Source organism: Lemur catta, chromosome 24, assembly GCF_020740605.2.
Source record: "Lemur catta isolate mLemCat1 chromosome 24, mLemCat1.pri, whole genome shotgun sequence".
Classification (NCBI taxonomy): Eukaryota; Metazoa; Chordata; class Mammalia; order Primates; family Lemuridae; genus Lemur; species Lemur catta.
This window is the reverse complement of record NC_059151.1, coordinates 8,407,447-8,420,957: the sequence shown is the minus strand read 5'-3', so window position 1 is coordinate 8,420,957 and position 13,511 is coordinate 8,407,447. Positions and strand designations below refer to the sequence as shown.

At 39.0% G+C, this 13,511-nt stretch overlaps 1 protein-coding gene across 1 annotated transcript in view; it reads right to left on the bottom strand.

Moving 5' to 3' along the window:
- The window catches only part of SMARCAD1 (SWI/SNF-related, matrix-associated actin-dependent regulator of chromatin, subfamily a, containing DEAD/H box 1), a 62,828-nt gene extending 50,991 nt beyond the window's left edge, over positions 1 to 11,837 (bottom strand). The window contains exons 1-2 of the mRNA XM_045536715.1: positions 11,396 to 11,837; positions 10,890 to 11,130 (exon numbers count right to left, since the gene is read on the bottom strand). Of these exons, the coding sequence (XP_045392671.1) occupies positions 10,890 to 11,079 (190 nt within the window). The 5' untranslated portion in view covers positions 11,080 to 11,130; positions 11,396 to 11,837. The remainder of the gene's footprint in view (positions 1 to 10,889; positions 11,131 to 11,395) is intronic.
- Positions 11,838 to 13,511: the final 1,674 nt, after the last annotated feature.

Below are 13,511 nucleotides of genomic sequence, written 5' to 3'. Positions count from 1 at the left end.
TCATGACTAGATATACCCCCCCACCCAAATAATTTACTGAGATGAGTGGCATGGTTCTACATTTGTGAAAATCTCTGGTTTAATAGAAGACAGATGGATTTTCATATCCGTTTCTGCATTTAATCTGTTGCAGTATATTGTAGAGGGGTATTTTTATAGACTTTTGAGATTACAGTGGACATTTTTCTTTGATATTAAACCCAAACTAGACAGGTGGTAACTTTTTAGGTTAGTTACAATGTAGAATCTAAAATGATATGAAAAAACATTTTGCATTCTGTTACATTAAAACCCACTGGTCTATTTTGCCTTTTAATGGACCTTTAACCCATGCATTATTTTGTAACACTGTGCTTTGGTCATTTGGAAAATACCGGTTTGCCGAGTAATGCATATCTATCTTCTAAATGTTGATACATTTCATGATATTATATCAAAATATTATATTTGTTAAAATCATCACTGATCTCATCAGAAATGTCCTGTCAAACTCACAGTCATGGACACAGGTTTTCAAAAATTCAAACTTTCCTTTGAAAACTAGAATTTATCCCTGGCAATAAATACTGTGTGTTTCTTTGATATCAATTTGTTCATTTTGAGAAATGTCTGCCAAATCCCTAAGTCTGTATAACCATAGTTTGTCAGCCATTCTTTCAAGCAAAATCATATTCTGTGAAAAAACAACCAGGTAACTCAAAGCAATTGCTGAAATGCTTTCCCTTGAGAAGACTGCTGTAGTATGATATGAAATAAAAGGCACTTTACATTTGTTTCACAAAACACTAAAAAGACATCTACTCGTAAGTTGAGTTTTAACAAAATTAGTAATTTTTACTGCTTCATCAAGGACTCTTTAAGTGAAACAGGAATTTACAAAATTTTAAGAATACAGTGACTACTAGAATAGTTTGAAGCCTTGGCTTTGATTCATGCTAAGGCACCAGCAATCTTACCTACCTCTGCTTTTGTACCAGCAGTGCAAATATCAATACAGCAAGAAGGCAAGGAATGTCCTAATACTATTATGGCAATAGTTCTGACCTTGTGGATGCCCTGAGATGGTCTTAGAGACTCTCCAAAGGTTCAAAGACCACACTGAAAACTGATGGACACAGTAAACGCTTGTTCATAAAATATCAACCTTGCAATACAGTCAATCACCTAGAATTTGAATAGTGCTGAATATTCAGAGATTTGCTTATTAGATCTGTCTATTAGGACTATTTTTAAAAGCAAGCAACAGCAAAAATAGCTAGGAGCCCATGGCTAAAATGGTATTCCTGCTGCAATGATGTTTTTCGACCCAAAGTACACAAACACTTTTAAGCACTATCATAAAGATGACAAGAAGCAAAAAAGAAAAATAAAGGAGGAAAAAAGTGAAAAATTATGAAGAAAAGACATCTGCTACTATTCAATTCTGACATATGCTGAATGTTTTCTGGGTTTAAGGCACGGTTCCAGGAGGTGGGGGCTATTAAAGAAAAAAAAAAAAAGGCAAGTTGCAGTTCAACTTGTCTTAAAGAAACTAATAGTAGCCAAGTAGCCACGTACACAAACAGTTAGAAGCATAATTTGTACCTTGAGAGAAGAAAAAACAAAATGATAAATAATGAACAAGAGGGAAAACAACCTGTCTTTCCACATAAAAACAATCAGAAAAGCTATCTTGTTTTAAAGGTAGGTATTTTCTCATTACCAAAGGTAATGGGAACGTACATTGTTAGCATACGCAAGAAGACTCCAAGGCTCCAGGGAGTCATTCCAAATGAAATTTTCCATTAGTGGTATGCACAAGAGAAGATATACCCCAGGTTTATCTAGTACCCTTTCCTCAATCTACCATGAAACAAAATAACCATTTCAAGCTCACCAATGATTTCACCTTTTCAAGTGGTCCAAGATCAAGGTTCACTCACAAACAAAAAAATCACTAGTGGGAGATTATAAAGTCACACAGAAATAATTTAAATCAATTTGATAATCCATAAATAAAGACAGTCTCCCAATGGAGAATAAAAACACACAAAGCTTTATACCTGTCCTGCACACTTACAAACACCTGCCATTTTTATATTCAAATCCTGTATTGCTCTATAGTTTAATCCTCTAACATGGCAACTGATTTGTAACACAGTTCCTTTGAATACCAACTAAAACACATCATATATTTGTTCTTTTTAAAGGGTTATTACCAAAATGATAGACTATAAACTCTGATAGTCTTAACTTGAATGTCACAGTAGACAGGGAAATACCTTTAGCATCTTATAAAAGATAAACCAGACTCTGAAGAAAGCTCCAGAAAAGACAAAGAATACACTAAATACAAGACTGAAGAGTAGTTTCTAACATATCATTCTAAGATGAAACAAGAAAGAAGAAAAATTTCAGATTTAAGCTAAAAGAAAGGAGAAAAATAAATTTTAAAAATGTAAAGGAAAAGAAAGTCATGCTATTAATATGAGATAAGGCAAAGGCATTAAACTTTTGAGAGGCACTTTTTAATAACAGAATTTATAATAAAAATATAACTGACACATCTTACCTGCATACTAAAAATAAAATGCATAAATACTGCAGGATATATAAAGCAAAGAGTCAACAGAGACAAATATGAGACTTTAACTCTCTTCTCTAAGGTCTTAATAAAGAGCAAAAATAAGAAATAATTAAGATGCAGAACAGTGTTTTTCAAATGTTTTTGACTGGGACCTACTGTAAGAGATATTTTAGATTATGACAATTTGTTAGATAGACAGGTATAACTGAAACAAAAATTTCAGAAGCTCCTACTAAAAGTGATACACTTCGATAATTTTCTATTTATTCTACTCTATTAAAAATTACAGTTATATTTAGTCAGGACTCAAGAAACTGATTTTATGACACAACAAACGCTTATGATCTATAATTTGAAAAATTATGATATAAATAATAGAACTCATCTATTATTTGGCATATAATTAAATCTATACTTAGATTATGTATTCTTTTCAAGCACCCTTGGAACTTTTACAGAAATTAGTCATATATTAGGCCACAAAGAAAATCTCAGTAAATTCCCCAAAGAAGAAATACTACAGACCACATTCTTTGGTCACAAAATGGTGACATTAGAAGTAAATGTTAATAAAAACAAGTAAGCAAAATTTTTGCCACTTGGAAATTTTAAAAAAGATAAAAAAAAACTGTAAAAACCACTTCCAAACCACTTTCAGGTCAAAGAGGAAGAAAAAACAACATGAAAAACACATGAACATCTAGAATGCATCATATATATGTCACAACACTGTAAGAATTTAAATAATCTGAAAAATTAACATTAAAGAAACAGATTAATGGTCCCAAAGATGGCAAATATACATGAGAATTTAGACTGTACTGACAATATCTTAATGTAAGAAAAAGGATTTTTCAATAAATGGTTCTGGGACAACTGACTAGTAACTGGTAAATAATGAACAAAGGAGAAAACTGTCTCACCCTTTCTTTAGTCATTATAACAAAGTAAGTTTCAGATGAAATTTAAAGTTAAAAATTAACACAAAACCCACAATGAGATACCAACTCATGCTGATTAGGTTGGCTATTATCAAAAACACAGAAAATAGCTGGGCACAGTGGCTTACGCCTGTAATCCCTGCACTGGGGAGGCCCAGGTGGGAGGGTTACTTGAGCCCAGGAGTTTGAGACCAGTATGGGCAACATAGCAAGACTCCACCTCTACAAAAAAAAAAAAAAAAATTAGCTGGGTGTGGTGGCACAGGCCTGTAGTCCCAGCTACTTGGGAGGCTGAGATAGGAGGATCACTCCAGCCCAAGAGTTTGAGGTTGTAGTGAGCTCAATCACAGCACTGCATTCGAGCCTGGGCAATAGAGCAAGACCTCGTCTCAATTTAAAAAAAAGAAAAGAAGAAAGAAAACAAAACCAAGCTGTAGCAAGCTGTAGCCTGCTGTAAACTAGTAAAATTGCGGTTTAAAATAGTATTTACATTTCCTTTAATCTGACAATTCCATTTGCAGGTATTTTCCCACAGATTCTACATATGTTAAAAAAAATATCTGCGTCAAAGGATGGTCACTATTCTTTTGATATGAAAAGAAAAAAAAAAGACTGAAGAAAAACCCAAAATTACTAACATAGCTTCAATGCTATATTTGGCATATAGTTTCAATAGGAAGCTATATGAATTATAATACGTATATATAAGACACTCTGAAGTCATTTAAAAAATTGAGGTATATTTTATATGCACTGACATATAAAGTGTAAAAAAATCTACTCTATGCTCTATCTCCTCTGTCTCTCAAAAAAATCTACTTTTTAATTAACAGCAAGTTGCATTTCAACACGTATGTAATCTAATGCTATTTTTGTTCAAGAATCAAAAACCTGAACTGTATACACAGAGAAAAAAATATGTGAAAGAATAAACACCAAAACTAAATAAGGATCAGAAACTCTGTATTACACAATGCTGTATCAGTTAACTTTTTATATAACCTTTTGTTATAAAGAAAACAATAGCTAAGCAAGGAAAGTAAAAAAGACAAAGAAAAACAGACCAACAAAATGTACATTTAAAATGCACTTAAGATTTTTACGTAAGTACTTACTGAACTTTCTATTCAGAACAATTCAGCACTAACCTTTTTTTCACAAGCACTGCTTTTCAACTAACATACACGGCAAGGAATCAGAATGACTATCTCCAGATATAGTGATGGCTCATATTTGGCCATACATACCTACAAAAGGGATATTGCCCAGTGGTTACAGAATTGTGAAGTTAAAATGATACATTTGGCTCTGTTATTCAAAGGATCATATCTATCCACTTTTAATGCTAGCAAAGAGTGCAGTGAACTTCTAGATAAAGCTAGGCAAAGAAGAGTGAAGTCCAAAAACTTGATCTCTTACCTAAGATCATACAGTCTTTATGTGGCAGAGCAATGCTCTCAGGAAATCATTTTATAACTGGTATAGTTTTTTTTAAATGCCTCTCACTTATTAGCCACTGTTACTTTCAACATGACAACCACCTTGAAGTGGCAACCACTTTAGAGGATTGAACCTGTTACGCCAGGACAATAAATTCATCAAGCATACACTAATGCTCCATTCCAATTTCAAAATAATCTATAAACCCATCTATTTTTATCTCCTTCAGTTTTTCCCCTAGGTAAAAAGTGTCTCTATTCCTTTGCCATGCTAAACAATCCAACTGTCCTTCAGTTCTTACCCCTTGATGCCTCTCCTCAGATACCTCCCACCCTTCAGTCTTCCCCTCTCCACTAACTTCTTCCCCTTAGCTAACAAGTGTCCTCAATTTTCAACAATCCTGAAACATCTTTTCCTGACACTACTTCCCCATCAAGTTTCTCTCTTTCTTTTCTTGAAAGAGTAGTAGTCTCCACCTCATCACCATTCTACTGAAGCTGTCTGTTAAAGGTTAACAGTGATTTTTTAATTTGCAAGAATGTGGTCCCTGATTAGTCTTCAACCAACCTGACTTCTCTACAGCATTTGTTACTCATCTGTACATACAAACTGGAAACTCTCTGTTCTTGGGCTTCTGGGGCACCATCATTTTCTATGATTATTCTAGTCATCCTTTGTATGTTTCATTGCTTTCCCTGCCTTTGTGCATCATCAAATGATGATTTTTTTTACTGGACACCCTGCTTAGGACGTGTTTTGTTAACTACCACAGTGATGACTCTTAAGTTAACTTCTAAGCTTTACACCACTCTCTGAGCTCCGAACTCTAATGTTCAACCATTTACCACCTTGCTGTTGAAATATGCCAACTAATGCTAACTGAACATGTTTTAGCATCTTTCTCCTAAACCAGTCTCCTCATTCAGTTGACGGTGGCAATCACCCACCTGTCCAAGCAAGGAACATTTGAGTTATCTTTAAATCCCCTACATTCAACTGATCACCAAATACTAGTATAATCAAATACATGTCTCATAAAACTCTCCCAAACTGCCTCCTCTGTCATCCCTACTTGAGTCATTTCCCTATATTGAGGCTTCAATTAATACAATAGCTTCATTAATGGGTTTTCCATACTGAAATGCTCTACAGAGTGTACGAATAAGATCCATCCACCCTGGCATAGGGCATAAAGACAACGTTAAAACCCAGCAGCTTACATTTCTATCTTTTCGGCTTCATCTATACTGTCCAAAACCTCTTCTTCCATACCTAGTCTCCTCATCCTCCATAATACATGTCAGACTCTTCAAGGAAACATGTACTTTCAACCCTTCCATCATTGGTTCTCCCAATAAAAAATGATCCTATTGTTTAGAGTCCACTCCAAAGGTCGTCTGTGACTTTTTGTGATCCTCTCAAGGAAGAACAGATGCCGGGATCCTACTTTGCCCCATTATATGGTTTATCATATCGCAAAATTTTAACTATGTATTTACAAGTCATTTTCTCTTGGTGCTCTTCGGGGATCATGCTTCACTCCTATTTTTATTCTTCATGAGTTAAATATAGCAAGCTCTCCCTCTCTCACTCATCTGTCATTATTTTAATCTCCCCCAATTCACTGTGCTCCCCAAAGCCAAAGCAAACAAGAGAAACAATGTGTAAATAACAATAATTGATAACTCTGGGCACCACGAGAGTAAAATAAGTCAGGGGGCACAGGTTAAGTGTCTGCCTCCAAATTCAAAGGCTGGTTTGAGCATTAGGGATCCTGTCCTGTACCAAAAAGAGATTCAAGTATCCATGGCTAAGGAATGCCTGATGGCTAAGGGGACTGTTTTAAGGTTATAAAGAGAAGGAGGGATATCTAAAAATATGTAAAAAGTACTAATATCAACCACTTATCATGCAATAATCCTTAATTTAACACACTTACTGAGGGCCTGCTATATGCCAGTCTCTGTTCTGAGCAATGGAGGTGAACAGGTGAGAGAGATAGGTAAGGTCTCTGCTCTCACATGGAGATACAAACATACAATGTAATGTCAGACAGGGATAAATATCATGAAGAAAAGCACAGTAGTGTAAAGCTGGGGTGGGACAGGGCAGGGTGGGCTGCTATTTCAGAGTGATCAAGGAAGGCCTTCTACTAAAGGTGATACATCACTAAGACCTAAAGAAATGAAGAGGGGGAAATAAAGAAACGAAGGAACTGAGTCATATGCAAATATAAACATGACGGGTCTTCCAGGCAAAAGGAAGAGCAAATGGGAAGAAGCAAATCTGGAACCTTGCTTGGCATATTCAAGAAACAATGTGACTTTGGCACCATAACTGAAGGAGAGTGGTAGGAAATGAAGTCTTAATTCATATTAGGGAAAATATCACGACTAGTCGAAAAAAGAGCGATTACAGCTAATTTTGACTACAATTTCTGTCCTATAAGATGACTTAGATCCTAACATCCTACTGTAAATAAACTAATACAGCATTATCCCACAATGGCAGTATGAAAAGTTGCCATATGATGACAAAGCAAGAAAGGTCAATAGTCACATTCTACTGATGATTCACCAATCTCCACCTCCAGTCTTGACCTTAAATCTAACTGCAGCATCTTGTCCTCACTACACGTTCAACACTTGTTTCCCTCCCACCTTCCCTCTCCCACCAGGCTAAATTACCTTAGCAGTTGGGGGCAGGACCTTTGATTCTTATTTGAATTCTTAAAGGCCTGCCCAATGGCTTATAATAGGTACTTACTATCTATTCTGATGCATAGGACTTCCATTTCTTTTTTTTTCAATTACCTACACTGAAAATCTTTTTTTTTTTTTTTTTCCCTGAGACAGAGTCTTACTCTGTTGCCCAGGCTAGAGTGCTATGGCATCAGCCTAGCTCACAGCAACCTCAAACTCCTGGGCTCAAGTGATCCTTTTGCCTCAGCCTCCCGAGTAGCTGGGACTACAGGCATGCGCCACCATGCCTGGCTAATTTTTTCTATTTATATTTTTAGTTGTCCAGCTAATTTCTTTCTATTTTTAGTAGAGACGGGGTCTCACTCTTGCTCAGGCTGGTCTGGAACTCCTGATCTCAAATGATCAGCCTCCGAGAGTGCTAGGATTACAGGAGTGAGCCACCACACCCGGCCACACTAAAAATCTTAACATTCATCTTAATCTCATTCCTACCAGGGGTCTAGTAGTAAAACCCTGCTGTTCATTACTCTGAAAGAGCTCACATCTCCTTCTCCATTTCTACAGCCATCAATAGATTACAAGAGTTTCCTAAGTAATTTCTTTCCCTTCAAACCCTAACCTGTATCAATGTACAGTAGTCACTACTGCTAAAGTGATTGTTTTATAAAATAACTTTCTTCCATCATTTTGCTATTCTATCCATGAAGTCTTTAATGGATGCCTAGTACCTACACTACAAAGTCTAAACTTGTCAGTCTTAGTTTACAAGATTCTGCAAAATTCACGGTATCATTTACAACAATCTTTTTTTAAAGTGCTTCACTATGAGGATAAATTCTCACCATTCCTAGAACAAACTTAATTTTCTTATTTCCTAATGTCATCAAGATTGACCACGTGATTTCCCAAGCAATCTCAGTTTATAAGAGAAACTTATGTATGTCCCAATAAAGAAGAGTGAAATATCCTTAGGGAAAAAAGCAGAAAAAAATCTACTGATCACAAAAGACAATTAACGATTTCACATTACCAATATTCATAAGTAACTAAAACATTCCACTGAAATTCAGTGTATAAAGTTCTTTTGCTGTTAGGAATAAATTGTGAACCACAGATATTAAGAGATTTGTCCAATGACTCACATTTAACTAAAATGAAGCAGAGGATTCTAAGAATTCAAAATCCCACGCCTATACCCTGGACTTCCTTGGCCTTCCCTGCCCTGTCTAATCACGTAAGAAACAGATAAATGTATTCACTGGAAAAGCACTAAAATACCTGGATGTTCAGATATTAACTACAGCATGTTATGCAAATCAGGTATCTATTGAAAGAATGAACACAGGGATGTCACTCCTGTGCTTAAAATTCTTCAGTTGTTGACCGGGCATGGTGGCTTGTGTCTGTAAATCCTAGCACTCTTGGGAGGCCAAAGTGGGAGGATCGCTTGAGCTCAGGAGTTTGAGACCAGCCTCAGCAAGAGCAAGACCCGTCTACTAAAAATAGAAAAATTAGCAGGGCCTGGTGTGCACCTGTAGTCCCAGCTACTCGGGACACTGAAGCAGAAGAATTGCTTGAGCCCAGGAAGCCCAGGAGTCTGAAGTTGCTGTGAGCTAGGCTGACACCATGGCACTCTACTCAGGGCAACAGAGTGAGACTCTGTCTTAGGAAAAAAAAAAAAAAAAAAGAATCCTTCAGTTGTTAATCCTAGCACTTTGGGAGGCTGGGAGGCCAGGGAGAGGGAATCGCTGGAAGCCAGGAGTTTGAGACCAGCCAGAGCAACACAGTGAGACCCAGCCTGAGAAGACCCCTTCTCTACAAAAATAGAAAAACTTAGCCAGGCAGGCGTAGTGATGCTAAGTGGTCTGTAGTCCCAGCCAGTCGGGAGGCTGAGGCATGAGGAGCCCTTGAGCCCAGGAGTTTGAGGTTGCAGTGAGCTATGATGATGCCACTGCACTCTAGCCCAGGAAACAGAGCAAAATCCTGTCTCAAAAAAAAAAAAAAAAAAATCCTTCAATTATTCCCTACAGCATTTAGACAAGTTCAAAACTCCTTAGATAATCAAAGCCTTTGGAAATCTGACTCCTAATTATCTCTTAATCCAATCTACCAATCATCCTACCAAGTTCCAATCACACCAAAGTATTTAAAAATGTTATTCTGATGATGACTTGAAAGGAATCTGCCATCACTGTTACATTTAAGAGTGGCAAACAAAAAGATACCAAGACATGTATGTTACCAATCTTTTAGGCTATGTTAATTTAAAAGCTGCTTGTGAAATACTGAGTTTTGTATAAAAAAGGTATCACTGAAGTAAACATTAGAACAAAGCTTCCAACATTCCTTTCACCCTTCATAAGAAACTGTATTATGTATGACTGATCAATGAGTGCTCAGAAAAAAAAAAGTGTATAATGTAATTATTAAGAGTTTATGCACAGGAATCAGACTGGCTGGACTTAAACTCAGGCTCTACCAAGTTCTTAATAACCTCTGAGTTTCATTTCTGCAAAATGTGAATTATTATTACCTATCTTGTAGGATTATTGTGCAAGTTAAATGACAAAACCTGAAGCACTTAGCACTATGCTGAAAACACAGTGAGAGTTCAAATATATTCCTCTAATTGTTAACTGCTCAATAAACACAGATTAGAATGGAAATCTTAAGTTTTGGCTTATTCTCAAATGCTATTGTCTGTGACAATCTGCTGATTAGGATAAAAATGGTTCATGCACCACAAGAATACCAATTATTCATTTGCATTCTGGGGATAGCCAGGAAGTCAGGTGGAGACAATATAAGATCCGGTCTTCACTTGTACATAAGACGTTGTCTTCAGGCACCTTGATCAATGTCTAGCTCATAGTAGGTGATCAATACTTTTTGGAATGAAATGAAAATAGCCTCAAAATCTACCATAGGACTGAATCACCAACATTCCTCTTCCAGTAGCAACAGTTCTGACCTCAGGATGACCTAAACTCTGATTTCAACTTCCATCATTGGGCCATATTCCAAGAACTCACATAAAAATGAAGCAAAAATAGACAGGTGCTCACTTGAAGGCACGTGGTGCCTGTGACAGTCCCAAAGCTGTATTCAAAAGGGCACACTGGAGGACAATACATCAATAGGCATGACATCAAGAATAAAAATCAGAATCCCTCCTGCCTTGCAACTTTTAAAAAAAAAATATTCCTCGGTGCTACATCAATTTGCAACACTGCAACTCACCTGTTTTTTCAGTTATATCTGAATCAGGAGTGTCTGCCCTGCTAACTTCCCCTTCAGCATTCTCCTCTTCGGCGCTGAGAGAAATTGGTGAAGAAGGGCCGGGCTGGGAGGGCTGCGGGGTTGCTTCGGGCGCTTCCTCAATCTTATTCCTTTTCTCAAAGCGAAAACGGTCCAGGTTGAAAAGGTTCATATTGGTAGAAACCGCCACCCTAGGGGGCTTGGGGGCTTTTACGTAAACTATCTGAAGGGAAGAGATAAAAAGGACAGGCCATGAAGACAATGCAGAAATACAAAGCCATGGCAGTTCACTCTCACGGCAATGATGGGCCCGCAAACGTGCCAGCGGCTCAGGGCTACTATGGCTGCGCTTCGTGGTTAGGCCACACCGAGACGGGACGGGGGACAGGGGCATCGTTTGAAATTTCCCATTGCTTTTCGCTCCCTTTCGTCGCCTCCCCCCCCCCTTGCTCAGACCACGAGCTGCCCCTCGTGCCACCTCCTCTTACCCCGGCACGCGCGGGCGCGTCCCCCGGGCCGGCCCCCCGCAGGCCTCACGCCCGCCTGCAGGGACAGGTCCCCTGCGCTGCGCCGGCCCCGGCCTCGAGAACAGCCCTGCCCGGGCCCGCGCCGCGACACTGCGGGGACACAAAGGGGCCGAAGCCGGGGAGCGGCGGACGCCGTGCTGGCGGGCACCCGCCCGGAAGTAGACGCGGCGCGAGCCCAGCTGAGAGGAAGCCGATAGGCTCAGGAGCACGGGAAGGTTCAGAGGCGGAGACGACGCCGGGGCGTCCCTTTCAACGCCCGCACGCCTTCTTTCTTCTCTCTGGACTCACGGTCTTGCAGCCTCGGTGCTACGTGACAAAAGTCGCAAAGAAAAGAAATAATTCCCGGCGGGGTGCGACGGTAGCCGGGCCGGGCCCTTCCGAAAGAACACGGGAGCAACCCAACCAGCGGCGCGTAGTGATGACGCAATACGCAGCCGCGGCTTCCCCCCCCTCCACTTCCCCAGCGACGCGCGAGCGGAAAATGGCTGGGCGCGAGCGGTTGCCATGGTAACCCGTCCCCGACTCCGCTCGGTTGTGAGGGTGAGATTGTTCGGCACCTTTGTCCTGCGTCTCCGGGTTAGCCGGATTGTTGTGAAGTAGAACAATAGTAAACTGCACGATGACAGTAAATGACACAATAGTGTACAATGTAACTAGTATACGTTTTGTATCATAATCGACATTGAATATATATTATCGATGGCGTAATGATGATATTGTGCTAAATGTTTTCAGTGTATCATCTCAATCTTTACAAGAAATCCGTGTTTACCAAATCAGGAAACTGAGGTCTGCAAATGCTAAATAGTTCATTAGTAAAGGGTAAAAACCCCCAGAGTTGTAGAACTTCGAAGCGTTTGAACTGCCAACCCCGCCGTTGGCCAGATTGTTCTTAGTGTAGAATATGATAATGCACCCAAATGTTTATTACCTTAAGAATATTTACTCCCTTTGTTCCAACTGAAGGCTAAACAGGAAATTTGCTGCTTTGTAATTTGATCTTCTGGTTGGCATTTCCCTTAAAGAGGAATTGCTACAAATTATTCTGCCAGACACAGTAGCGATTGTAAACTTAAGTTAGCATTGTTTTGTAAATCATTGTTGTGCATTGTATGTTATGTATACAGTTGAATTGTAGCATTGTGTAATATGTAGCATTGTGTAACTCCTGGCTTCGAGGGACTTTCACGCCTCGGCCTCCCTGAGGGCTGGGATTGCAGGGGTGAGCCACCACAGCAGCCTAACCATGATGTTGACCTCTTAGGGGGATTTTCTGCAACAGGACCGCCCTTTGACATTTATACGGGTGGCCCAAGAGTGAAAATGGAGACCCACGTGCAGTATGTCTAAATAGTTAATTATAAATACCCCTAACAGGCTGGTCTGAGTGCAGTGGTGTTTACAACTAATTGATCACAACCAGTTACGGATTCCTTTGTTCCTTCTCCACTCCCACTGCTTCGCTTGACTAGCCTAAAAAATAAAGTAAAATAACCCAACAAAACGTAAAAGTAAAATATGTTCTTCCTATGTTGAAAACGACCAGGGAAGCCAGGTGGAATTTAGCATTCCTGTTGTGTCAGAATGTGGGTGAATCAGAGAGAATTAGTTGGGCCGTGTAGACTGCCTTCTTTGTGTCCCTTTCTCCTGCACGATTTGTTACCATTAGGGGCCTTGTGTTCATGCACATGTGGACAAACAGCCAACTCAAATGTCCAACTCTGCCCCCCAACTAGGGGTGCCATATTTGTTAAAAAGAAAAAGGATGCACAGTTAAATTTGAATTTTAAATAATGAATTTTTTTTAGTTTATCTGAAACAATATTTGGAACTTATATTAAAACATTATTTATTGTTTATCTGAAATTCAAATTTAACAAGGTAGCCTGTATTCTTTTTGGCAAACCTCCCCCGACCCTCCCTGCCCTTTGGTCACCTCTTGGGCTTAGGAGCCTTTTAGCTACGTTTTTGGCTTATGGATATAGATACTGGAAGGGTTGTTGGCCCTCAGTAGGAAGGATCTGGGGAAAAGTCACTGTTAGATTTCTTAGGGCTGTGTGAACAAAGAATACCTCTT